The sequence below is a fragment of the Prinia subflava genome, chromosome 4, assembly GCF_021018805.1.
Source record: "Prinia subflava isolate CZ2003 ecotype Zambia chromosome 4, Cam_Psub_1.2, whole genome shotgun sequence".
NCBI lineage: Eukaryota > Metazoa > Chordata > Aves > Passeriformes > Cisticolidae > Prinia > Prinia subflava.
The window spans coordinates 947,547-973,015 of record NC_086250.1 but is presented as its reverse complement, the minus strand read 5'-3'; the positions used below and the strand labels follow the sequence as shown (position 1 = coordinate 973,015).

Genomic DNA, 25,469 nt, shown 5'->3' with positions numbered 1-25,469 from the left:
AGAACACAAAGTTATCTGACAACACGAGCAAGGAGGGAGAGCAAGGCAATCCAAGTCAAAGCAACTTCTCTGCAGAGATTTTAGGACAGGCCAGGGGATGGAAGCAGTTGGATGACTTCAAGTGTTCTCTTCTCACTCTGATCTTGGAAAGCACGGAGCACCTTCATCCTCCCCAAAGGGGTGTCCAGCTCCCCCAGTCCCACTGGAGCCATCCCAAACCAACGAGATTTATGTCTCTGCATCTCACAGGCCTGGAGCTCATTCTTCCTCTGGATAGATTCTCCTTTTAGCTTGTTCCATGCTCTGTAATAATTACATTAACTGCCAAAGGAAATCAAATATTGCAAGCACAGTTAAACTGTTGCTGAAGTGGTTCTTAATTCTCCAGGAATGGAGGAAATGGAGATGCAGTGTTCACTGCTGTGTCTTGGACATTCTGCACCTCAGTGCAGGTCACAGGGACCAGGCTGGGTCAGTCAAACCACTGCCAGCAAAGCTCGACAGGTACCTTTCCAAGGGAAACAGCAAACCATTGGAATAAATCCAAATTCATTACCATTTTCTCCTTCCTAACTCTTCAAAGAGGTTCTTACAAAGTCTAGTCTAATAAAAAAAATAATGGCCTGCTTTTCCTCCACTCTAGACTTGCAAAGCAAGCACACACAGCCATCCCTTAGACCCCACAGCCCTGAGAGCCACTGTTTTTCCCTTGCCTTAAAGAAAGGGAAGGAGAGGTGCAGGAAAGGGTGAGTGACAGGTTGAAAACAGTAAATCTGTGGTGCAGACTTACCTCCATTCAGTAAAGCATTAAACCAGGTGCCTGAAAATAAATATATCCTTACTCATTTTTGCTGAATAGGGATCAAAATCAAAATCTGCTTGCTTTTTCCATTCTTTCAACCATCAAATACTCCTGCCATCAATTAAATGCTGTTGCTGCTCAAATACAGTGGATTTAAATACAGAACATTTTGGGAATAATGCCCAAGTGTATAATTGCATCATCTTCATAGTTTTCACAAACTGTTTCCAAACCAAAGAGAAAAATTGTGGGGTTTTTTTCAAGCATGCTTACTGTGTTTTATATTAAACTATACTAAAGGTTGAAGCACTATAAAAAAAGCCCTGTCTACATCAGGAGATGACACCAATTCAAGAAATTTCAGAACTTATCTTCTATACCATCACACCTCAGTGAGGGAATTTCCTGTTAATTCTGGGTGCAACAGATTTGAGCTAAACCTATCAAAACGGTCAGGGGAATCGACTACTCTTGTACCAAAAAGGAGATAATTTTATATCTCAACTTCATTCTAGCACCAATCACTTACGTGCAATTTGAAAGGAATTTTTTGCAGAAAATAAAGGTACCCTGTGACAGCTCTTTTTTGTAAGTTCACTGCCACAGGCCAAGGGCACAACTGCACAGAGGGTGCACATCAGCCTCCTGGACAGGAGCTACACAAAGCCACGGGGCTGCCAAAGCCCTGTGCTATCAGGGCAAGGCCTGAAGGGCAAGAACTGATAGCAAAAAAGAAAAAAAAAAAGGAAAAAAAATAAAACTATGCGTTAAAAAAAAAATGATAACAAAGCATTCGTTTGAAAGATGGCTCTCTGTAAAATTACCTGATTTGTAACAGAGGCGGTTTCCAGAATTTGTGCTAGCATTTGCTGCTTTGTAAATCCTTCCCAAAAAGGAGACAAAGAACAACTGGAAAAGTAACTGAAACTGCTGGTGCACTTTACTCAAATTTGTTCATTTTCATTGACTTTGCCTCAGTTTTCAAAGCATATTATATAGATATTTCATCTGCCAAAACTATCCAAAAGCTTTCCAAAAAAAGCTGTGCTTTTTCCCTGCTTCTCTCTCCAATGAGCTCTAATGTGACATTTTGATACAGACACTAGAACAGCATCCATCTCCTCCTCCCACAGCTCTGCCTGCCCAGCAGGGCTAAACAAAACTGGCTCTACATCAACACAGCCAGTGCAAGTTGTCACCAGAGTGACTTTCCACCCATGGTGAGGCTTTCTGAGCACATCCTGCACTCCACCAGGGGCAATTTCATCCTCCGAAGAGCTCAGCCCACACCTAAGCTTCAAAACAAGGAATCAGATTTCAGAGGTGCCTGTGGAAAACTGTTTTTGCTTTCCTTTCCTGCTTTGGACATGAACAATGTTGTAGCCACCAGAAACATAACTCCAAGGGGTTAAATTACCTGGAAAAAGCAAGTGCTTATCGAACACCTCATCTACTCAGAAGGCAGTGCACAAGCCCAGGAATGACTGGCACCAGAGAATTTGGCCCTGAGTTGTTCTGAGGTGGTAACACCCACATTTTGCAGCCCTTCAAATACAGATTTAAAAGTCACTGTTCCCCCAGCAGGTGCAGCTGGGCTGGATGAGGCTGCCCAGCTCAGATCACTGCAACCCTGCAAACTTCAGAAAGGCACTTGGGGATTTTGACTTCTAATGGCAACCAGTTTTCAATCCCCTTTGCTGTGGAGAGCTGAGGGAGGGCAGGACTGCTGCTTTTGCCACAGTGTGGGCTGATGTCACCTTTGAAAGATCACACACCTACAGTGTCACACGGCATGAGACTGTCACCAGGTCTCACAATCACCTGCAAAGGAAAGGAGCAGGTACTGAGGGATTCCCATTCCTGGTGAGAATTCAGAGAAAAGGGCGTTTTCCTCAGAGGCAACCAGTGCTTGGGGGACTGAGGCTTTGGCCAAACTCTGCCCTGGCACAGGGAGGACACCAGGCCAGGTGCCCTGCAGGGACAGAGCTGTCCCCTCCCCACTCACAATCACACCTTCATGCTGATGGCACTCTCTGGCCACAGAACATGTGCATAAACAGCCTCCAGTGAAAACATGTAAATATTGCCATTATGTAGTCCATGCTCACACCAAACCTTGTGCAGAACTTACCACACACAGCTGAACAGTCCACACAAGTGGCTTTTTTTAAAAGAAAGAAATGTGTTTATTTTTCCCTTGAAACTCAAGAGAAAACACATATTCAGTGGGAGAGAAATCTGAGGGGTTAAGTTCTTCCAACTGCCACTCAGACACAGAAAAGGAAAATTATCTATTTTACACTACAATCCAAAAGAATATTTAAAGTCCTGGAGATTCTTTCCCCGACCTCTTGAACATATTTATTCTCTCTGGCAATACGCTATTGAGTTAGTTCTCTAGACAGGACTAGGGAATTTCTGAGGTGGAATACTGTACATCTGGAACACAACCTCTGCTTTATTGGACAACTACAAAGTTCCTGCAAAGAAAAATGTGTTTGTCCTGCAGAAACCCCCAGTGTATCGACAGAGGAGATGGGAATTGCTCGTCTTGCAGGAGAGGGAAGCATGCTGCATGGCACGGAGGGGTTAGAGGCAGGTGTGGGCCTCAGAAAGCTGCTGTGGGAGGATGTGTGCACCCTCCCTGCAGCAGGCAAGGTGTAGGATGAAAGCGGGAATTGCCTGAGTCTCTACACTGCAGGGGAAGCAAGAAATCCTATTAAGGATTTATGCTGTACCAGCAAAATAACTTCCTCACTTGAAGCAGAAGCCAGCTTTTTCACTGTCTTGATTTTGCTCATGCTGACAGTGTGCAGTTCTTCAGTCAAGCCCTGTGCCAGCTTTGTATGGAGAGATTCAGCATCCGGAAATGGGCTAGCAAGGCTCCTGCCCCTGCTCGTGGGCACAATTTCATTTGCCTCTGACATGCACTCCCAAGACTTTGAGTGAACAGCCCTCCTGTTTCTGAACACGTGTAGAGAGAAGGAAGTTATTTACTACATGAACAGGTTTGAAATACAGTGATGTGCACATTCAAAAATATGTTCTAGAGAAGGGATGTATGGGAGGTGTCTTAGAAGACATTTGTGCCTGGTGTATAATAATAATAATAATAACAATAACAATAACAATAATATTAATATTATTATTATTAATAGTAATAATAATAATAATGTTCTCATTTACACAGCGTCCCCTCCACACACAGGGGAACATAACAAAATGAAACTTAAACCACATATCCTTACAAATAAAGGGACAGTGAAAGTTTTCATACAAAGGTTAAACAAAAAAATCTGTTTAATGTCACTCTGGGGATTACAGCAACTGGAGTAAAACAAACATCCAGAAGAAACTTTGAGGGGCTGCCTCAGGAAAAGCACGTGTGTGCCACCACATCTGCATATTCAATATGTCTTGCTGGGACAGCTTGGGGAAAATAGGAAGCTGGAAATTTTCAGTGTGGGAATTAGATGGAAGAATGTGAACCATCCTAAACAAAACAGAGTGAAGTTGCCAGCTGACTTGCTAAAATGCCAGTGCTCTCCAGGATCCCTTGAAACAGAGCTGAGCACTGGCCTTGCTCCTCAGGGAGTGGGTCAGGAGCCAGGAGATGTGGGCTGGATTCCTGCCCTGCAGCAAGCCCAGCGTGTGACACTGGGGACTCACTCAGCTCTCAGCTCTCAGCTTCCAGAGCTGGGTCCATGCCACACTCGTGGGCACGCAGCGTGTGACACTGGGGACTCACTCAGCTCTCAGCTCTCAGCTTCCAGAGCTAGGTCCATGCCACACTCGTGGGCACCCAGTGTGTGACACTGGGGAGTCACTCAGCTCTCACTTCCAGAGCTGGGTCCATGCCACACTCGTGGGCACCCAGTGTGTGACACTGGGGAGTCACTCAGTTCTCATTTCCAGAGCTGGGTCCATGCCACGCTCGTGGGCACCCAGTGTGTGACACTGGGGACTCACTCAGCTCTCACTTCCAGAGCTGGGTCCATGCCACACTCATGGGCACCCAGCGTGTGACACTGGGGAGTCACTCAGCTCTCACTTCCAGAGCTAGGTCCATGCCACGCTCGTGGGCACCCAGCGTGTGACACTGGGGAGTCACTCAGTTCTCATTTCCAGAGCTGGGTCCATGCCACACTCGTGGGCACCCAGCGTGTGACACTGGGGACTCACTCAGCTCTCAGCTCTCAGCTTCCAGAGCTGGGTCCATGCCACGCTCGTGGGCACCCAGCACGAGACAGCCCAAACATCCCAGGGTGAAACGGGGTCCTCAGTGCCCTCCAGGAGGAACTCACACTCTGGGACCCCATTTCACCACGATGGAGCTGGGCTAAAACCTGCACAGGAGCCTGAAGTGCTACAGAGCTCCAGGCATTACTTGGTTCGACATCTTCTGCCACAGGAGAGGGGCTATGGATACACAAAGGGCTATTGCTGAGTTACCTGCTGCTTCCCACGTCCTGAGGCAACTACTGCCATTCTATAAATATTGTCACAGATTTCAGTGCACCTGAAGACTTCTGTTTATGTTTCCTGCTTCAGGGTATCAAGGAACAATCTTCTCACAAAAGAATTCACTGTTCCAAAGGAGCCTAAAGAACACAGATCAGCGTGGAACAACAACACTGACAAGACTAGGAAAATACTAGATCTCAAGGGTGAAATGGTGGAAAGAAAAAGGCTTTTCCACATAGTTTAGTCAGCATGTATGCTGGGGGAAAAAAAGCAAAACAGAAAAAAAAGCTGTATTTCTAGCTTATACTTTTCTGTGGGCACACATTTTTTAAAAAAATTGGAACCATCAGAACTAGAGAAAGTTGTATTCTCATTGTACATGAGGGGGTCTGGTCACACAGATTAATTTACATTGTACTGTAGGCAAAGGTTTATTATGGGGTTTTTTAAATGAAAAGTGTAGACTCAAGTTGAAAGAGCAAGTGTAAAACAGATCTTGTTCTGCCCATCTGTATTTTCACCTCCAGCATGGTGAACTTCATGCTTTCTTCCTGCCCTGTTTGTGTTTGCCCTTAGTTTTACCCCTGCATTTCCAGAGAGGATTTCCAAGATTTTTGGCGTGCACAGATAGATAACACGTGTTGGTGAATTTAGCTGCCTTAATGGGGTTTTAGAGTTTCCACGTGAACCCAAGAACAGAAGCAAGAACAAAAGAAGTTTCCAAGAGGGATATCCCCTTGCAACCATTTCTCTGTGCATCCATTATAGATGCACCAGGTAACTTTCAGAAAGCCAGGGAATTTAGCACAGTTTCTGCGCTGTTACCTCGAGGAATAAAATGTTACAGTAACCTTCCTTTGGCCAGAAGCAACCCAAATCCTCCTTTAAGAATAACATTGTATTTTGTATCTTTAGCCTGCCTTCCTTATAAAACTGTATTTTCTAACTCTCACCTTTGTGCCAAGCTCTAACTGTGAATCTCATTTTCACAGCATGTTTCCAAAACACTATTGCCCTATTTTTCAGTTTTCCTCCAAGAACGTACTTCAGAGCCAGTGTTCATGAGGCAGGTGACATAACTTGGTCCAATTCAAGGGAATTGCCAATTTTAGAATGCCATTTACTACCTGAAAATGTGCTGGTGGCCACAGTCCAGAGAGGGAGGAGTCAATAGTTAAAAGCAATGCTGAAGTAATCCACGGGTACAAAAATCTTGTTTTGTAAGGGCCACACAGCTGCATCAGTGCCCTCCCCAAGCTGAGCTTACCCTCCTGTGAGGTTACCTTTCACTGTGGCAAGAATATATGAATTTCTTGTCCCTGGATCTCACTCTGGCTTGACTGGAAAGCCCAGGGACTGATGTCTTTTCTTCCTTCTGACAGAAAGCACAGGGAGAAGCTTCCCTGACAGCCAAACACCCCTTACCCACAGGCTGGCCAGTCATGCTACATCTGCCTGACTGCACAGAAGCCTTGGGCAGAAAGGAGGCTGCACCCACCTGCCCAAGACTCAGCAAGGGCCAGAGCCTCTCCCCACGCCAGGGTGAATGCTGTCAGTGCAGCTACACACATGTATCCATCCACCTCTGCCGGGTTTTGGACTGAACAGCTGCTAGGAAGGAAGATTTCCCAGACCTGCTGCTGGAACAGGTACCAACATCATGTCACACACACGTGTGGCTGCTGGGACTGCAGGGCTGTCCCTTTGAGATCAAGTTGGGAGGTTGGTTAACCATTGGGTTAATAAGCAGAAGATTAGGAGGGATAGATTTTTTGACGTATCCATCCACCTCTGCCAGGTTTTGGACTGAACAGCAGTTAGGAAGGAAGATTTCCCAGACCTGCTGCTGGAACAGGTAGCACACAGCATGTCACACACGTGTGGCTGCTGGGACTGCAGGGCTGTCCCTTTTAGATCAAGTTGTAGAGGTCTCAGAGTTCAATCCCCAGGAATGGCTTATGAAAGCAATTACCACCTGAAAGGTCTCTTTGTTTTTGTGCCACTGCTTTTAATAATAACGATTGCATCAGATATTTTCTGCCATCTCCATCTTCTTTGGCACTGCTAAGGAAGAAATGACAAAGCCCAACACTTAAAATAGCACCCAATGCAAGGAAGTGCAAGCAGTGAGGGTTGAGGTCTTCCATGCTGCCCTCCCAAAGCCCTTTCCCTTTGATGATTTTAAGCACTGAGTACCAAGCTCAGCCCTGCAGTGACATGCATGGCTGAATGGGGAATGCCTGCGGGCAGGGGCCAGCTCCTGCTCTGAGCACCAGACAGGCCTGTCCCGCAGGAGCAGACAGACACACAGACATCACAGGCACTGGGCATTCGAGGGACTTGTCTGGACAATCACAAATGGGTTTGATTCTTCAGGCAATCCTTTCGTTTATGCTCGGTTCAATCTGTTGCAGCAGCAACAATCACTGGCCAATTTTACAGCAAAACTGGGAATATAATCCAGACCTCCCACACTCCACACCCTCTGCCCATTCCCCGTCATATCAGCAGAGTCATGTTCTTGTCTGCTACCACTGACAAGTGAAAACAAGACCTGAAGTAAATACCCAAATCCCAAAGGCTCAAATCTCTAGCTGGAGTCTGCAGTGAGACATCAGCTCTGAATTTTGCCCCAGCATCTAACCACATATCCACAGTACACTGTATTTTGAATAAATCGCCAGTTCCAGGAAATACATGGCAGATGAGAATTATTGTACAGGGCAAACCATGTAATCCAAAATACAGCCTCATGTAGCACCTATTAGAAACATGAAGCCTGCAAAGTACAAAACCTCACCTTTTTTAAAAGAAAAGCCTCATAGTGACCTAGTCTTCACAACAAAGCCCAACAGCTAAAAGGATCCCAGCATTACAATTTCCAAATAACCCTCTGATCAGTTCCATTTTCTTTATATTCTTTGATCAAAAAATGAAAGCACACAACCAGCATTAGTTGCAAAGGGAACCCATCCACTGAACAGCCCGTGCTGACTCGTGTACGTGTGTATGCATGCACACAGATATGCACACAGGCAACGCAGAATCACACAGTCAGTAAGAGCGCGGTTTGGAAGGGACCTTGAAAGGCCACCTAGTCCAACCCCCTGCAATGACCAGGGACATTTTCAACTGGACCAGGTTGCTTGGAGCCCTGTCCAACCTGACCTTTAATGTTTCCAGGAATGCAGCAGCCACCACCTCTCTGGACACCCTGTGTCGGTGTCTCACCATCCTCAGTGTAAAAAACTTGTACCCGGTCTAAATTGACTCTCCTTCAGCTTAAAACCATTAACTATTGTCCTATTGCAACAGTCCCAAAAGGACCCTTATGGTTTAATTCATACACAAAGTAACATTCCCCAAACTGGATTTGAAGAAGCTCCACTAAACCAACTTTAAACCCAGTGTAAGACCATGGGTTGTATCACACTTGGTTGTTTTTTGTGGTCACACTTCAAATCTGATGAAGAAGGTCTGGAAGCCAACTTGTGAAGGACAGCTGGAGCCCCATGCAGTGTGGCTTCATGGAAGTTTAAATGAATCAAAAGAGAGAGAAGGGTTAGCTGGGCATGGGCTTTATTGTCCAAGCGTTTTTGCATCACTTCTGTCCTGCAGTCCCAATGGCCACTGCCCACAGGCAAAAAAAAAAAGCCACAAGCTACAACGATTCCTGTGGGTAAATTCACAAGTTTTTCATTCCACAGCTGAAGCTATGAAAATGCAGAGAGCACATGGAGTAGGGTGGCAGAAGAAAAGGAAGGATAAGGAAGGACTCTGTTATCTCTTAAGTGACTAATTTGAGCCAAAAGTTATCCTGCAAACTGACAGGCAAAAGTAACAAACAAGGTCAGGCTGAGATGGGAGCTAGAGAACTGGTGGATGTTATACCAAACCATGCAATAAAAGATGCAGGACAGACAACAGTGCAGCTTTATCAGCACGAGCTGCTTCCAGTCATAGAAGCCACGAGTGAGTTATGTGAATCCTCCTGAACCCCTGCCAAACAAAACTGTACGGCCTCCACTGAACACCAGTGTAACTGGAGGAAAAAAATGAAGCATTTATCTGGCAAGTGCTTTCTAAAAGAGCGTGGCCATGGCTGCTCGAGGGACTGGAATGCTAGAGATGGTTCCAGGGGGATGGAGCAGCCATCAGGGTGCACAAGAGACAGACAGGGATTTTTAATAAAATGCAGTTTATCACACGGTGATTACCACCTCCTATTTATACCACATGAGATCATGAAAAACATGGCCCATATTCCTTTACTCCGGGAAACACAAAGTCATCCGAGCAACCATGTGACAAATTGGCCCTTTTCATGCACTTTGTACTTGGTCTTTCTAAAGCTTTATTTTCAAACACCTGCCACTTACACTGAGAAATAAAAATCTGCTAGGGTAGTAATTTCTGTGCCCTCCTCTCCCCAGATCAACACTACAGTAGATTAGGATTATCAATCCAAATTCCAGGCTCTTCCACTCAACATGTAAACCTTAACTGTTCACAAGGAAGGACAGATGGTCTAAGTACATAACACATGAAAAAGAGAACTTCAGAATCTCCAGAAAATGCATCATCTATTTCTAATTTCTGCTGGCTACACATAAGAGGCATTACAGACACAATGTGCCAAGACATAAAGAAAAACATACTTCAGGTAAGCTTTTCTGCCTTGAAGAGCACACCTTTTCCTACTCCCTTCTAATGTGGTTTGAAAGGCTTAGGGAGAGGAAATACCACATTATTTCCATGGTAAGATTCTGTGAGTTTGGGACAATACAGTGAAAGCCTTCATTAGCACTCCTTGGGAGTGACTTGTAGAACTTGCCTGTAGCTTTGCCAGTAATGAGTAATGCAACAATCACTAAGATACACCAACACTTCCTTCACACGGTGCCTGATGTCTGCTGGACTCAGCCCTCTTGTGAGCGATCCTGCTGCCTCCAGACAAGGAATCCCTGCCACAACAGGCCCGTGAGCTGCCACACCTCTCACCTGCTCCCCACTCCACGGAAATTCTCCATTTCAGCTGCGATGCTCCACAACTGATCAGAGCACAGACGATCTGCAGAGAAAAAATCTATCCCTCCTAATCTTCTGCACATTAACCCGATGGCTAACCAACCTCCCAACAGCACTAACTGCAAAAGTAACACTACAAGGGTAATTCACAGTGGGCAACACCCCAGTACAGCTCCTGTGTGTGGCTCCACAACCACTAAACCTGGCTCTGTGCACTGCTGGATCACCCAGGAGTACAAATTTCATCGGGATCAGGCCAAGGCATGTGATCAGGCTGCTGCTGAATGAGGCAGAGCGCAGGATGCGGGGCCAGCGCCAATCCTGCCCTGGCCCCGCGCCAGGCACAGGGGTGCAGACGATACCTGATCTGGCAGGAGCTCAGCACACTGACACCTGAGCCGGCATAAAGTCTGCTAGTAAAAAGTTAACCTGTCAGAAACTTCTTGAATTAACTTGAGCAGGCAGGGTGAATGAATACCAGGTCAGCGCTTCACATCATGTGGCCACCCCGCTTTGGAGCCAATAATAGGAGCTGCACTGCTGGCTTTTGTGCGCTGCCAAACCGCAGCCTAATGTCGATAGTGATGTTTATATGCATGGGGAACTCACTGCAGGATCAGGGCCTCAGAGTCCTTCAACTCGCCTTGCCTCCAACTTAACGCAAAAAGGAAAGAAAAAGGCACAGGGAAGCTAAACATTTAACCTCTAAGTAGTCAACAGAATCTACTAACACGGGATCTGTACTTGAAGGCGGAGCCATGACTGCTTCTGTAGCAGATAAATTTAAATGATGATTAAAATAGAGCCTATTCCTTCAGTGAAGGCACCAGTACAGCAAACACACCAGTAACGAGGCTGATTTGTGCACTATTTTAGCAATCCAGACAGTATTGAAAACACACCCTGTCATGTTGAGCAAATGCAAATTTTATTTTTTCTTTACAAAGAAAGGGCAGTCCTGCTCTTCTGAAGCTGTTTTGAAAAGCCTTACCTGATCCCTGGTAGAACTTAAGCCATTTTTAACACTGCTGCAACACTGCCCAGTGGTGAAATGTATACAGTTACCATTACATAAGGCTACAGACACATAGGAAACATGGTTTTCAAACATTCTTTCTTGAATGCTGGAAGTGACTGGAAATTGCTTGGTTTATGTGAGCACTTCAACAATTTTCAGAGCTAGTTCAAGAAGGCCATTAGCTGCAGCCGTTTTCAGAAGATTTTCCATTTCCCATTACACAGGCCCTAAAACGGTCCATGCAGAGATGTACGGCAACCTTGACGGCTGCCCAGATCTCAGAGCTGTTTCCAGCCCTGTCCCATCACTCCTGCAGGCATGCCCAGACACAGGGCTCCCAAACTTTGGTCCTGGAGGCTGTGACACCGCCTCACGGCCGTGCTGCACACAGCAGCAGCCGGCGCTGCAGCACGCCAGGCGAGGCAGCCATCCCTTTGCCTTTGCACCTTCCACAGCTGCACAAACCCCTGTCCCTCCCTGTGGGCCCAGGGCTCCCAGAGAGCTCGAGGAGTTCCTATCCAGCCCAGCATGGCCTCGGCAAACCTCGAGGCAGAGGTGGCCCAGGGGCAGACACCGGGGTGAAACGAGGGGGCTGGCTGGAGCATGGCACAGTACTGAGCTGCAGTCTCCAGCTGTGCCAGCTGGGAGATTTGGGTTTGACATTGGAGCAATTTCTTCACAGAAAGGTGATTAGACATTGGAATGGGCTGCCCAGGGAGCTGGTGGAGTCACAGTCCCTGGAGGTGTTTAAGGAAAGGCTAGACGTGGCACGGAGTGCCGTGGTCTGGGTGACACCGTGGTGTTGGGTCACAGGTCGGACTCGGTGATCTCAGAGGTCTTTCCCAACCTCATGGAGTTTGTGATTCTGTGAGGCAGCGCTGCTCTCTGCAGCCCTGCCACCCCTGCCCTGGTAGGGACCTGCCATCCGTGGTGACACCACAGCACCTGCCGTGGCTTCCCTGCACTGCCGGGGCAGGGAGCGGGCGAGCACTGCGGTGAGTAATGCCTCAGGAAAGTACTGCCAGAGGGCCGAGAGAGGTGATCCTGCCCCTCAGTCAGCCCTGCTGTACTGCACCCAGTTCGGGGCTCCGCAGCACAGAAGAGACATCGGGCTCCTGGAGAGGGTCCTGTGAAGAGTGCCAAGATGATGAGGGCACTGGAGCATGGCTGGTATGAGAAAAGGCTGAGAAAATTGGGCCTGTTCAGCCTCAAGAAGAGATGACTGAGAAAGGACCTCATCAGTGTCTGTATGTGAAGGATAAGTCAAGAGGATGGAGCCAAGCTCTTCTTGGTGACACCAGGCAATAGGACAAGAGGTGAGAGGTATAAACTGATGCACAGAAAGTTCCTCCTGAAAAAAAGGAATAATTTATTTCCTGTGTGGGTGTCCATGCACCGCACCAGACTGCCCAGAGAGGTTCTGGTGTCTTCCCTCTCCAGACACTCAAGAACTCTCTGGATGCCACCCTGTGCTGTGTGCTGGAACCGATGGCCCCGGTGACCGCTGAGGTCTGTCCCCCGACCGGGCCGGGTCCCGGTGAGCGCTGAGGTCTGTCCCTTCGCTCGGGCCGGGTCCCGGTGAGCGCTGAGGTCTGTCCCCGGCCGGGCCGGGTCCCGATGAGCGCTGAGGTCTGTCCCTTCGCTCGGGCCGGGTCCCGGTGAGCGCTGAGGTCTGTCCCTTCGCTCGGGCCGGGTCCCGGTGAGCGCTGAGGTCTGTCCCCCGGCCGGGCCGGGTCCCGGTGAGCGCTGAGGTCTGTCCCTTCGCTCGGGCCAGGTCCCGGTGAGCGCTGAGGTCTGTCCCCCGGCCGGGCCGGGTCCCGGTGAGCGCTGAGGTCTGTCCCCGGGCCGGGCCGGGTCCCGGTGAGCGCTGAGGTCTGTCCCTTCGCTCGGGCCGGGTCCCGGTGAGCGCTGAGGTCTGTCCCCCGGCCGGGCCGGGTCCCGGTGAGCGCTGAGGTCTGTCCCCGGGCCGGGCCGGGTCCCGGTGAGCCCCGAGGCCCCCCGGTCGTGCCCGGAGCCGCGGTGGCGCCCCCGGCGACGGCGCGGGGCACTGCAGCGCTGGGCGGCGGCGGGGGCGCCCCGCGGCCCGCGCTGTTTCCCGGGCGACGGGCGGCCGTGTTCCGGACCGTACCATTGCGCAAGCGGCGCGGGTGGGAGCGGGCGGGGGAAGCAGGCCGGGCCCGGCGCCGCCTCCTCCCCGGCTGCCTCCTCCCCCCGCGCCTGGCCGCGCCTCCCCCCTCCCGCGGGCCGGAGCGGCGCCGGGCCCAGCAGCGCGCGGCGCGGAGCGGAGCGGGCGGGCCCGGAGCGGCGGAGTCGGTACCGGCGGCGGGCGGGCCGGGCCGGGCCGGGCCGCGCCACCCCCTGCCCTCGCTGCCTCACCGCCGGCGCGGGATGCGGGCGGCGCGGGGCCGCGGGCTGTGAGCGGCGGCAGCGCGGAGACAAAGGGAGGCGGCGGCGGCGGGGCTCGGCGGCCGGCGCTGGGCACGGGGCGCGGGGGCCGCCGCCGGGGCGCGCCCGCCGGGATGCGGCGCGGGGCGGCGCGGCCGCGGCAGCAGCGCGGCGGCGGCAGCGGCGCGGCCCGCCCGGCGCGGCGGTAGAGGCGGCGGGGCCGGGCCGGCGGTCGCGCAGCAGCGTCTCCCGCGCCGCCCGCGCCGGCGATGTGAGGGCGGCGGCGGCGGCAGGAGGAGCGCGGCGCGGAGCGGAAGGCGGGCGGGCCCCGGGCGGAAGCGGGCCGGGCCCGGCGGCGAGGGGCAGCAGCGCGGCGCCGGCGGGGGCGGCCGGGCGCGGGCGGGCGTGCGATGGAAACGCACATCTCGTGCCTGTTCCCCGAGCTGCTCGCCATGATCTTCGGGTACCTGGAGGTGCGCGACAAGGGCCGCGCGGCGCAGGTGTGCACGGCCTGGCGGGACGCCGCCTACCACCGCTCGGTGTGGCGGGGCGTGGAGGCCAAGCTGCACCTGCGCCGCGCCAACCCCTCGCTCTTCCCCAGCCTGGCGGCGCGGGGCATCCGGCGGGTGCAGATCCTGTCGCTGCGGCGCAGCCTGAGCTACGTGGTCCAGGGCATGGCGGACATCGAGAGCCTCAACCTCAGCGGCTGCTACAACCTCACCGACAACGGGCTGAGCCACGCCTTCGTGGCGGAGATCAGCTCTCTGCGCTCGCTCAACCTGAGCCTCTGCAAGCAGATCACGGACAGCAGCCTGGGCCGCATCGCCCAGTACCTCAAGGGCCTGGAGGTGCTCGAGCTCGGAGGCTGCAGCAACATCACCAACACCGGCCTCCTGCTCATCGCCTGGGGCCTGCAGCGCCTCAAGAGCCTCAACCTGCGCTCCTGCCGGCACCTCTCCGACGTGGGCATCGGGCACCTGGCGGGCATGACCCGCAGCGCGGCCGAGGGCTGCCTGGGCCTGGAGCAGCTCACGCTGCAGGACTGCCAGAAGCTCAGCGACCTCTCGCTCAAGCACCTGGCCCGCGGGCTGGGCCGCCTCCGCCAGCTCAACCTCAGCTTCTGCGGGGGCATCTCGGACGCGGGGCTGCTGCACCTGTCGCACATGAGCAGCCTGCGCAGCCTCAACCTGCGCTCCTGCGACAACATCAGCGACACGGGCATCATGCACCTGGCCATGGGCAGCCTGCGGCTCTCCGGCCTCGACGTCTCCTTCTGCGACAAGGTGGGGGACCAGAGCCTCGCCTACATCGCACAGGGCCTGGACGGGCTGCGCTCGCTGTCGCTCTGCTCGTGCCACATCAGCGATGAGGGCATCAACCGCATGGTGCGGCAGATGCACGGGCTGCGCACCCTCAACATCGGCCAGTGCGTGCGCATCACCGACAAGGGCCTGGAGCTCATCGCCGAGCACCTCAGCCAGCTCACGGGCATCGACCTCTACGGCTGCACCCGCATCACCAAGCGGGGCCTGGAGCGCATCACCCAGCTGCCCTGCCTCAAGGTGCTCAACCTGGGACTTTGGGAAATGACTGAGAGTGAGAAGGTCAGGTGAGAGGAGGAGGAGGGTGCCCCGAGCCCTCCGTCTCCTCTGGAGGGACTCACTGACTGACTGACTGACTGACTGCTGCAGAGGAGGAGAGAAAGAGAGAGGGGCATGCACAGAGACATGCTACCCACGCACTGCCACCGCAGGGAGGAGCACAGAGGAAGAGGGTACATCCTCGACCCTTCTGTGCTGCCTGCCTACCCTTGCTGTGGAGGAGGAGGAGGAAGGGGGAGCAGGAGGACAGAGAGAAAGCACCTATCCATTTTCCAGGTCACGCCCCAAGCTCCGTGCTGGGGGGACAGAGCTCTCCCTTCCCACAGCTTCCTTCCCTGCGGAAGAGGTAGAAGCCCACACTCTTATGCACTGGGGCTAGAGACACCCCTCTTTATCCCCACTCCCACGTTCCATCCCCTCAAGCACTAAGGATGGATAAAGAAAGACCCTTGTTCTGCCATGTATTCAGAATAGATTATTTTTGGTTTATATAAAGGAGAGTGGGAATGGAGATGGGAACAAAAAATAGCAACAGCAGAAAAGGCTTCCTAGCTACCCTTGTGTACCCAGCCAGCCAGCGCTGGGCACAGACACAGCTTTTGATAAAACAACCATTCCACCTCTGTGCTTGCCCCTCCCCTGTCAACACATTTGTGACAGAAATACTGCTCCCTAGGTACATTGATTTTTTTTTTTTTCCTTTTAAATCTCTCTTCAGTCTCCAGTTTCATGTTATTCTCTGCCGTGGGTGGATACAACCTCCCACTATTCCAGTTCTCCACTGCACTGAGACTAGCGATAGCTACAGCCTCCCCTTTTGTCAGTATGTTTGTGTCATCCTGCACTGTGGGTAATGGAAAAGTCCAGGCACTCCGTGCTCTCTCCCCGTGTCTCCACCAGGATGAATACACCATTTCCTCCTTCTCCTGTCTCTGTGGGGACTGCACACAGGCCCCGCTCCCTTAAGCCTTCCTGTGCACTGGGGGACACTGAGAGTTACTGAGACTTGTCTTCCCTTTCCTCATTCTCTCTGTTTCTCCCCTCCTTGGCAACAGGGATAGACATATCCAGCCACATATCCATTCCTCTCTGGGTTGGGGGCGACCAGGTAGAAGGGAGTTCTAGCTCCTCTCTACCTGGGGGACATGAGGAAGAATCTCCAGCTTAATTTCTGCTTCATTTGAGATACTGTGACCTGTTTTTATTTTGAAATGCATAAAAAAAATTACTGCTACAAAAACAGCCTCTTACTCTCCCATCTATCCCTTGCTTACATCCTGTAACTGATCCCAGTTTTCTTCACTCATTCTCCCCTTTACAGTATTCATTTTCTTACATGGTTTTATTTTTAAAGACATATGAAGTTGCTGTTCTTGTGGATTTTTAAGTACATTTTTTTTCTGCTGAATATATTCTATATATATAAATATATATATGATGTCTGGCTACCTCGTTTTAATTTGTTACTTTTTTTTTTTTTTTCCCCTCCTCAAAAGCCCTGGAATTCTTACAGGAAAGAGATTTTGAGACTGAAACATTTTTGTGCCTAGACTGGAATAATGCCCCTTGGGTTTGTTCTTATTTTTGCCCCTCCTCTGCTCCACCCTTTTTTTTTTTTTTTTTTTAATTTTTGTTTTTAGGCTTAGCCTACTGTGTCCCACCTTCTGGTTGTGCCTCTCCCTCCCTCTTCACTGGTAACTGGGGACCCAAACTGTGCTTCTGCATTTTTACTCTTCTAGCACAAATATGTAACGTGAGAATTCACGCTGAGGATTGGGCTACTGTTAACAGAAATGTGTAAAATGCAAGTTTGTTTTTAAAAAAAATGATATATATGGATATATGCAAATGCTTTCCCCTCCCCTGCTAAGCCTACAAAAGGTCACTATGCCAGGCTTCCTGTTTGGAGGTGGAAAGGAGCAGAGCTGGCCTGCGGGCCCCAGGGCTGCCATGTGAAGGGGAGGAGACTGAAGTTCATCTGTCTTATCTCTGTTCTGTCAATAAAATGGAGCTGGGTCTTTAGATTATTTTTTAATTATTATTTTGAAGAGGAAGAGTAAGCTTGGGTTTTGTTTTTGTTTTGTTTTCATTTTTTGGTTGGTTTTTAAATATCTTGGCTTTTTTTTTTTGCTTATCTGTTCAAAATCGCAAATCCTCCACAGTAACAGGCCAGACCACGGAGTTAACGCAAACCCAGAGACCCCTATGGATTAATTGTACTGTTTGTGAATTTGTATAAAAAAATAACAAAGATCCTCTTAAAACATTTTATATTCTTACAGTAAAAGGTTAAACATATTTATATAATAAAAGAGGAAATATGAAGTATGTTTTTGAAAAAAAAAAAAACAAGCCGTATCTGTGTTGTGTGTGCTTATTGAAGAGTGTGTTGGGTTTGGTGAGAACAGCCCTGTGGCTGATGGGGATGTGGGGCTGGCTCTGTGAGCCATGGGGAGGAGGGAAGGGAGCTGGAGCCTCCTGTGCAGGGTGCTGAGGAACACCAGCAGGAGGGCTCTGTGACCGGGGCTTGGCAGGGCCCTCGTGCCCGCGAGGGTGCTGGCAGCATCCCTGGGGACAAACCCCATCCAGCTGCCCATGGATGGAAGTGTCAGCTGGGTCTGAGGGCAGACAAACCTGCCGTGCTGAAATTAAAAAAAAACAACTTATCAGCTGAATCGACTGTTTGGTGATAGAGGACAGCACTGGTGAGCGGAGCAAGAGGGCCTGCCTTTCTTAATTCTTGTGAGCTCCAGATAAATTGCATGGTGGAGGATTTTGTAGTGATTTAAACTGCGGCCCTCCCCGGATGGAAGACTCAGCAAATAAAAACATTTCCCAGCAGTGACAACCACCACAAACCCATGCCCTTGCAGACCTGGGAAATCTGAAACGCCTTGGTTGATTTCCACTGCCCAGCCGAAGATTAAAGAGAAAGTAAAAAGTGGGACCGTGTTTAAAAAAAAAAAAAAAAAAAAGAGTTTGAATAATCTAAGGTGTCCTTTGTCCTGCCCCATAATCTTTCTCCTCAGCGTTATGACTTTTAACCCGCTGCGGTCCCTTTTTAGCCTCCCCGGCGTGGGGCGCTCCATTGTTGCCGGCGATGGAGTTAAGCGGTGTTGATGGGGCCGGCACAAAGCCCGTCTCCCCGGCCGGCGGCGGGGCTCGCCTGCCCGCTGCCCCCTTCCTGCCGCCAAGGAGGGGGAATGCGAAATGGTGGAAGAAGGCAGAGCCATTGTTCAGGAAAGTTAAAAGAGGAGCTGTCCTTGCTTGCTTGCTCAGTCATGCATACTCAATCTGGCCGGGCCCGGGTCCCTATGGAAAGGAGGAGGGCGATTCTTCCCCTCTTTTTAACATTCCTCTCCAGGCCTGCCTGTATTTAAGCTGCTTTCCTCCGCGCCGAGGAGGAGGGAGGGGGATGGTCTGAAGTTCCTGTACATTTGCATTTTAAGCACTTCTAGCGCTGAGCAGGCCACTTTGTTCCCGCTGCAGCAGCCGCGGCTGCTGCTGCTCCAGGTGGGGATGCCCCCCAGGTGGGGATGGCCTCCGGGTGGGGATGCCCCCCAGGTGGGGATGCCCTCCGGGTGGGAATGGCCTCCAGGTGGGGATGCCCTCCGGGTGGGGATGCCCTCCCACAGAAGGTGCCCTCGGTGCCCGCACCTGCTGCCCTGCTGGGCCTCTGCCCCGCAGGTATTTCGGCTGAGGCTGGACCGGCCACACTCTCGTTGCCAGCTCTACCCACCTCACCTCTTCTATGCCACTGCTGCATTTCAAAGGGGAAAGGAGTGCCTGACTCCGGCCCTCTTAAAAAGAAACACCGTCTCTTCTGCCTCCTAAGGACCTGGACTTCGCAGGGTCAGGACTTTGAGGCATGTGTTGTTCTATTCCCTCCTTTCCAAGACTTCCAAGCCTTCTGCTGGGAGTCCATTCACAAAAGCTGCATTGTTTGCTTTGGGGAAAACAATTGGATCTAATTGAGCCTGACACTATATCCATCTTCCTCTACTTGGAGGGAAGTGTTGAGGTCTGTCTTTCTTGCATCAAGAAAAGAGTTTACAGTAACTTCTTGATGGAAAAAGAGTGTGTATGTATGAGTGTTATAAAAACCAGGAATTCCAGATCAGGTTCCCGTAACAGCTGAAAACGTAATTGCTCCTGCTGGGGTCAAGCAGCAGTCCCAGCCAAGGATGGGGAGTGATAAACCTCTCATAAAGTAGGTTTGTTTCTGCTGGGCTTGGGCGAAAATGGCATCTCCTTATTAAGCCCCATGTTCATATGGATAACAGTGGGACACCTATGTTTCAATATAATGTGTGTGCTCATAAGCTCCATAATCAGAACTAGGACAGGATTTTTTTTCCCTAAAAAATCCCCTGAACTTCTCTCAACTTACGAAAAAAAAACCCCAAACCAAAAGCATTGCCCACATGGCCCAACATCCTCTTTTAAGGGGAACACAAGCCAAAGGAAGTTGCCAAAACCAAAGCCTCCCTGAAGCCCAGTTCTTAGACACCCTGGACTGTTCCTGTAGACGGAGCAAGTGCTCCTCATACCTTCCTCTCCTGCCCCATTGTGACAGCACCTCCTCAGACACAGACCAACCACCAGAGACCAATTACCACATAACTTCTCAGCACAACCAACCACTCTTGAATTTTTGAACATGACTCAGTTGGCAACTGGGGTAGAAAACCATAAAAAACATCCACTACTTTGAAATGAGCTGGAAGTCTGCTGTCTGTGTGAGGGAGCCCAGGGTGCCCCAGCAGAGGCTCTGGTGCCAGCCCTCACCGCTGTGCCCTGCAGAGGCAGTGGGGCAGCAGGGCCCCTTGCCTACACCTGCACAAGGCAGGGCACGCAGGGTGACCCAGGGACCTGCTTTATGCCCCGGCAGCTCTGAGGAGCAGAGGGACACGCTCAAGAGGTGGTGGCAGAAAGCAGAGCAGAGCAGGAACCATGTGGAGGAGGGAGGAAGCGACTGAGCAGGAGAGGAGGCGGCCAGGGAGCGAGGGGCAGCAGCTGGGGACGGCAGCTCACAAGCTGCAGTGAACTCCTGCGTGTGCATGGGGTCCCTGCTCTGCTGCAGCAGCTGCTCCCCTCACCAGATCCACGGCTGGCTCCTCTCCCTGGGAGATGGGAGGAAAAGCAGGCTCCACCTGGGTTCTACTGCCCTTGGACTAGCACATGGGAGGTCCGTGCATGACAGATTTATACATTTTATACCTTCCCGCTGCACGCTGCGGGTTCGGCTGAATCAGTTTGTCATGGTGGCTCTGGGGTCCTTTGTTTGGTGGCAATAAATAACGGGGTCACGGGGCAGCTGTCAGCCAAACCACCTGGGGCCTGTGCCACGGCCAGAGGTGATCTCCCTGCTAGACAGCACAGAGCTTACCATGAACCTGCCCTTTGGGGGTCAGGGAAGGGCTAAAATGACACCTGGGTGGCCAAGACGCTCACAGATTTTGGAACCAAAGCTAGAAGTTAGCACAGGCTACCACTAACAACTCCAGGGGAGATGTCCCTGGATCTGGCAGCCTCGCTATGTACACGTGTGGGATGCTCCAAGAAAACCAAACCCTTTTTCTGTTTTCCCTCTCTCCCTCCTCTACCTTAAATGCCACTCTTTCAGCCAGCAGCTCTGTAACAGTGCTTTCTGTGGAGGAGGAAGATAAATGGATAAACTGGGCTGGGTGGTGCGGGCCGGACCCCTCAGGACATGAGCGAGGCCCGGCGCCAGCGCTGCTGGCGGGGCTGCACTGCCACTCCCCACTGTGGCCGCCCAGCCAGGCCGTCCTGCTCAACTCCCCAGCCCCAAGCTGCACGAAAGAAAGAGCTGGAGAGGGTTCATCAGCCTCCTGTGCCAGAACTTAAGCCTCCAGCCACATTTGGCAGGGATGCTAGTGCTTCTCCCCCTTCTTTAATTAAATTTACCATATGCACTAGCTCAATGACAGCCCAAACTGAAATTGCACGATGGAGATTTTGAAAGATCCAAACCTGATCTGGCCCTGCAAGATGAATGAAAATGGGATTTTCCTTAAAAAATTCCTAAAATCTGTGCTGTTTCTTAGAAAAGGTGTCAAAAGTTTAATACCATTGCCTGGACACACACCCTGAGCAAGTGTTTCCACATGAGAGGGTTACTGAGACATAAACCAAACTCATATTCTGCTACAGAAACTAACTCAGATCTAGAAATGGGAACCTCCTCCTAGTTATTTTCCTTCCTCTGAGTCTTGTTTCTCTGGGCACAGTCTAGTGATTTCATGATGAAGCAATTTCCCCTCCCAGCTTTGGAAAAAAAAAAAAATCCCAAACAAATTTTATCTGAGCTTGGTCCTGTTCCTCCCTCTCCTTTGCCTCTTTCTTCCCCCAAATGTCCCAGCTGCACAACCCTTGCATGTCTTTAAGGGTCTGGCAGTCGGCACACAGACCCCAGCTCTGCAGCCAGCAGCCTCTCTCCTTGTTCAGTGAGCTGAAATGCCAATAAATCTCCCTTGTGACAGCTGCGGTGGCACGCGTGGCTCCCCAGCTCCAGCATGGACCAGGTGCATCCTCCAGTGTCACAAACTCCTCCTGCCACACTGGGCACAAGTCTCGTGAGGCAGCTGTGCCCAGGTGAGCTGGCTCCTCTGCTCCCCGGGCTCCTGGAGCTGCCAGGGGTGCAATGCCTGGCCTGGCTTGGCAGAGCTCCATCCGCCTGCCCAAGGCGCCCCATGCAAACTGAGCAGAGGTGCCGGGATAACGAGATCCCTGGGATAACGAGATCCCTGGGGCTGCTCGCCTCCCTAACACCCAGGAAAACCAGGGGGACAGATGGGACCACGCTGCTGCCTCTGGTGCTGGCCAGGTCTCTGCAGTCACATGAGCTGGGTGGCGCATCCCCATCGCCATCCCGTTCTTGTTCCCTATCCCTATCCCGATCCCCATCCCGATGATCCTGATTCTGTTCCCCATTCCCCATTCCCACCCTGATCCTGATAAGCCCCATCCCAATCCCATTCCCATCCCTATCCCATTCTCGATCCTCATCCCATTGATCCCCACCCTGATCCCGTTCCTGCTCCTCATTCCCATCCCGCTGATCCCCATCCTGCTGATCCTAATCCCATTCTCCATCCCCACCCCGCCGCTCCCGCTCGGCCAGGGCCGCTCCCCGCGGGCGCAGTGCGCGCCCGGCCCGCCAGGCGGCAGCATTGCCCGCCGAGTGCCGCGCTCGGCACGGCGCGTAATTAATCGCAATTAACGAACGGCTCTGCGCCGGCACGGCGCGTAATTAACCGCAGGTAATGAAGGGCTCTGCCCGGCTGCGCCCGCGCCTACTCGCGTGTCTTAGGGGCAGCAAGCGGAGCGGTGAGGAGCGCGATGGACGGCGGGGCTCACCCGTGCGGAGGATGCCGGGGCTCACCCGTGCGGAGGATGCCGGGGCTCACCCGTGCGGAGGATGCCGGGGCTCACCCGTGCGGGGGATGCGGGGCTCACCCGTGCGGGGGATGCCGGGGCTCACCCGTGCAGCCCCGCACACAGCACGGCGCGGCGGGACGCGTAAAGGGAGGGAGAGCTTCAGGCCGCTCATCGCCACCACCAGCAGCGCTTGGGGATGGTGAAGGGTCCTGAGGGTTTGCACCATAAACCAAACCGGAAAGCCACACCTGGCAGAGCTGAACTGGGAGTCAGTCACAGAACCAGTGAATGGTTTGGGTTGGAAGTGATCCTGAAGATCATCTAGTTCCAATCCCCCCTGCCATGGGCTGGAACACCTTCTGCTAGGAAGTGGTTGCTTAAAGCCCTACCCAGCCTGGCCTTGAACACTTCCAGGGATAGAGTATCCACAGCTTCTCCAGGCAACCCCTTCCAGGGCCTCCTCCCCCCCCAATAAAGACTTTCTTCCTGGTAAGTAACCTAAACCAAACCTCTTCCAGTTTAAAACCATCCTCCCTTGGCCTATCACTACACATCCTAGTCAGAACTCCCTTTCCCATCTGGGTACTGGAAAGTGCTCCAAGGCCTCCCCAGAGCTTGCCCTTCTCTTGGGCACCCCAACTCTCTCAGCTGTCTTCACAGAAATGCTCCAGCCCTCTGATCACTTCCATGGCCCTCCTGTGGACTCGCTCCAACAGGTTCATCTCCCCATCACGCCAGAACATCACAGCCCACCATCAAGAGCTGCCTCCTGGAAACCATCCATCCTAGACTTAGCACTTCTGCCCTAGAACTCCATCTCTTGACAGCAAAAAAATGACTTTTTTTTTTTTTTTTAGGCATGCAAGTGTGAGAATGGTAATGGAGCAGGACCAAACTAAAAGTAATGCTTAGATTATTTTATTTCAGTTCTGTTCTGCAGGGTTCTCCTGTGTTGTTGGCACAGTCACTCCACTGGATACCTCTGTAGTGATTAAGGTATCTGGAGCTGCATGTGTGTGTCCTTTTTAGCACATAAATTTAAATAGTCTTTTTTATCCAGTTCTCACACTGCTGCCACATGGTGCCCTGTTCAGAAGCAACTACACATTGTAATTTACAGAATTTTAATAATTAGCTTCTGCAGACTCATTACATACACAGACATCAAAAAGGGAAAAGCACTAATGGGGAACTTGACTGAGGTGATGTCCCAGATCTGTGTGTGGCCAAACAGTGCCTGGTGTCCACCCCTTCCATCTCCAGTCCTGCCGGTTTCTGCCACTTGGAGCAGCAAAAATGGAAATGAGCTTTCCAGCCCAAGGTAGTCCTGGAGAGGGAAGGTCAGGACAAAGCTCACCTTCCCAGTTCCTGGTGTTCCACACACACTCACCCAGCAGCCTGGAAAGGCCGGTGTCCCAGTGGGGGCTGTGGAGGAGCCCCCAGCAGCAGGAGCCCCTCCAGAAAGCCCCCTCCCTCTCCTCTGTGCAAACTCCCCAGCTGTCACAGCCTTTACTCCAGGCAGTGGCCAGCGTGACCCGACAAGTGCAGGGCTGGCAGCCCTGCAGGGACACGTCCTGGACATCCCCAGGACTGTCCCTGCAGCAGGGACCACCCGTGCACATCAAAGGCACCACATGGCCCTGCAGCTGCTGCCTCCCATCGTGGTGTCCCCTGCCCAGAGTCACCTGTCCATTAGCCAGACTCGCCCAGACCACACCGAAGGCCAGCCCAGCAACAGCCACTTTTGCCCTCACACCCAGACCACAGGGCACGAGGGCTGGTGCCCGTGCTGCCCACTCCCTTCCCCTCCCTGCACTGGCTCCAAGTGCAGGGAGCCAGGGGGCACTGGGGAACACGGGGAAATATCCTCTGCCACCCACACCTGCCAGGCCTCAGTGGGACAGGGAGGCTGCGTGTGAGCGGCCGGGTGTAACTTCCACCCTGTCCCTAGTGCCAAAAACAAGCATGTTAAAGCTAATCTACCCCTGTCTCAGCTCAACTGCTTTTCTGTGACTAAGCCCCTTATAATGGTTTTACTAAAATCCCCTTTTGATGGAAAAAATCCCAGCTGGAAGTTTCGGGCAGCGGCACAATGTGCAAGTCTGTGTGTCCCTTTCCCCAGCTTCACAAAAGCCTCTAATCGAGTGGAAAATTTGCTGGAGGCCAGAGGTTTAGGCCTGCAATTATTTTTTAAGGGATTATCAGGAGAGAATGGCAGTACTTACGACCCCTCCTCTCTTTGTGCTCTGCTCTGTGCCGCTTTCAGATGGACTCAGCCAGAAACCTAAACCACCACAGCTGGATCCAGCAAAACCAGGGCTGGGCTGGGCAGCTTGCCTCCTCTCTGTCTCACAGGACACATCCCAGACTCCAGGTCAGGTGAGCCCCACTCCAGCAGCATGCAATGAACAGAAGTGCTTTTCCACAGAAGCAACACTCTCAGATTTTTTTTAAAGAAAAGCTTGAGAAAAAGCGAACGAATCCAGCCCCGTGAGCCTCAGCGGACTGAAAAAGCAAGGAGCCAGGAAGGATGAGGTCCATTGGACAGGCTGGGCTTTGGCTCTGCAAAGCCATTATGTAGGAGGTCTTACACAAGTTCCCTGCTGCAGGCTCCAAAAAAGCCTTGGCAGGGGAGAGGCGCGCTCTGTAACACCCAGCTTTGGAGGGCTCTGCTCCAAGGGTGGATCCTGGCCTGGAGGTCCTCGGGGCTTTCGTGGCCTCTGAGAACAGCCAGACACCACTAAGGATCCAAAACAACTCCTTGCTGGGC

General features: G+C 52.0%; 2 protein-coding genes across 4 annotated transcripts in view; one reads left to right on the top strand and one right to left on the bottom strand.

Moving 5' to 3' along the window:
• WNT5B (Wnt family member 5B) overlaps positions 1-25,469 on the bottom strand; it is a 69,405-nt gene that overhangs the window by 21,104 nt on the left and 22,832 nt on the right. Inside the window, exon 1 of one of the 3 annotated variants that reach the window (XM_063395081.1) lies at positions 24,925-25,054. The exons of the other annotated variants lie outside the window; for them this stretch is intronic. The gene's annotated coding sequence lies outside the window, so the exon portion shown is untranslated. Of the gene's footprint in view, positions 1-24,924; positions 25,055-25,469 lie in introns of those variants that run through there. 3 annotated transcript variants of the gene reach the window in all.
• FBXL14 (F-box and leucine rich repeat protein 14) lies at positions 13,887-17,960 on the top strand. Its single transcript, XM_063395079.1, has one exon. It carries the CDS (start codon positions 14,108-14,110, stop codon positions 15,308-15,310), a length of 1,203 nt encoding a protein of 400 aa, XP_063251149.1. The 5' UTR covers positions 13,887-14,107; the 3' UTR covers positions 15,311-17,960.

What these genes read in the sequence shown, in the direction of transcription:
- FBXL14 (XM_063395079.1), top strand. Translation starts at nt 14,108, where the DNA reads ATGGAAACGCACATCTCGTGCCTGTTCCCCGAGCTGCTCGCCATGATC.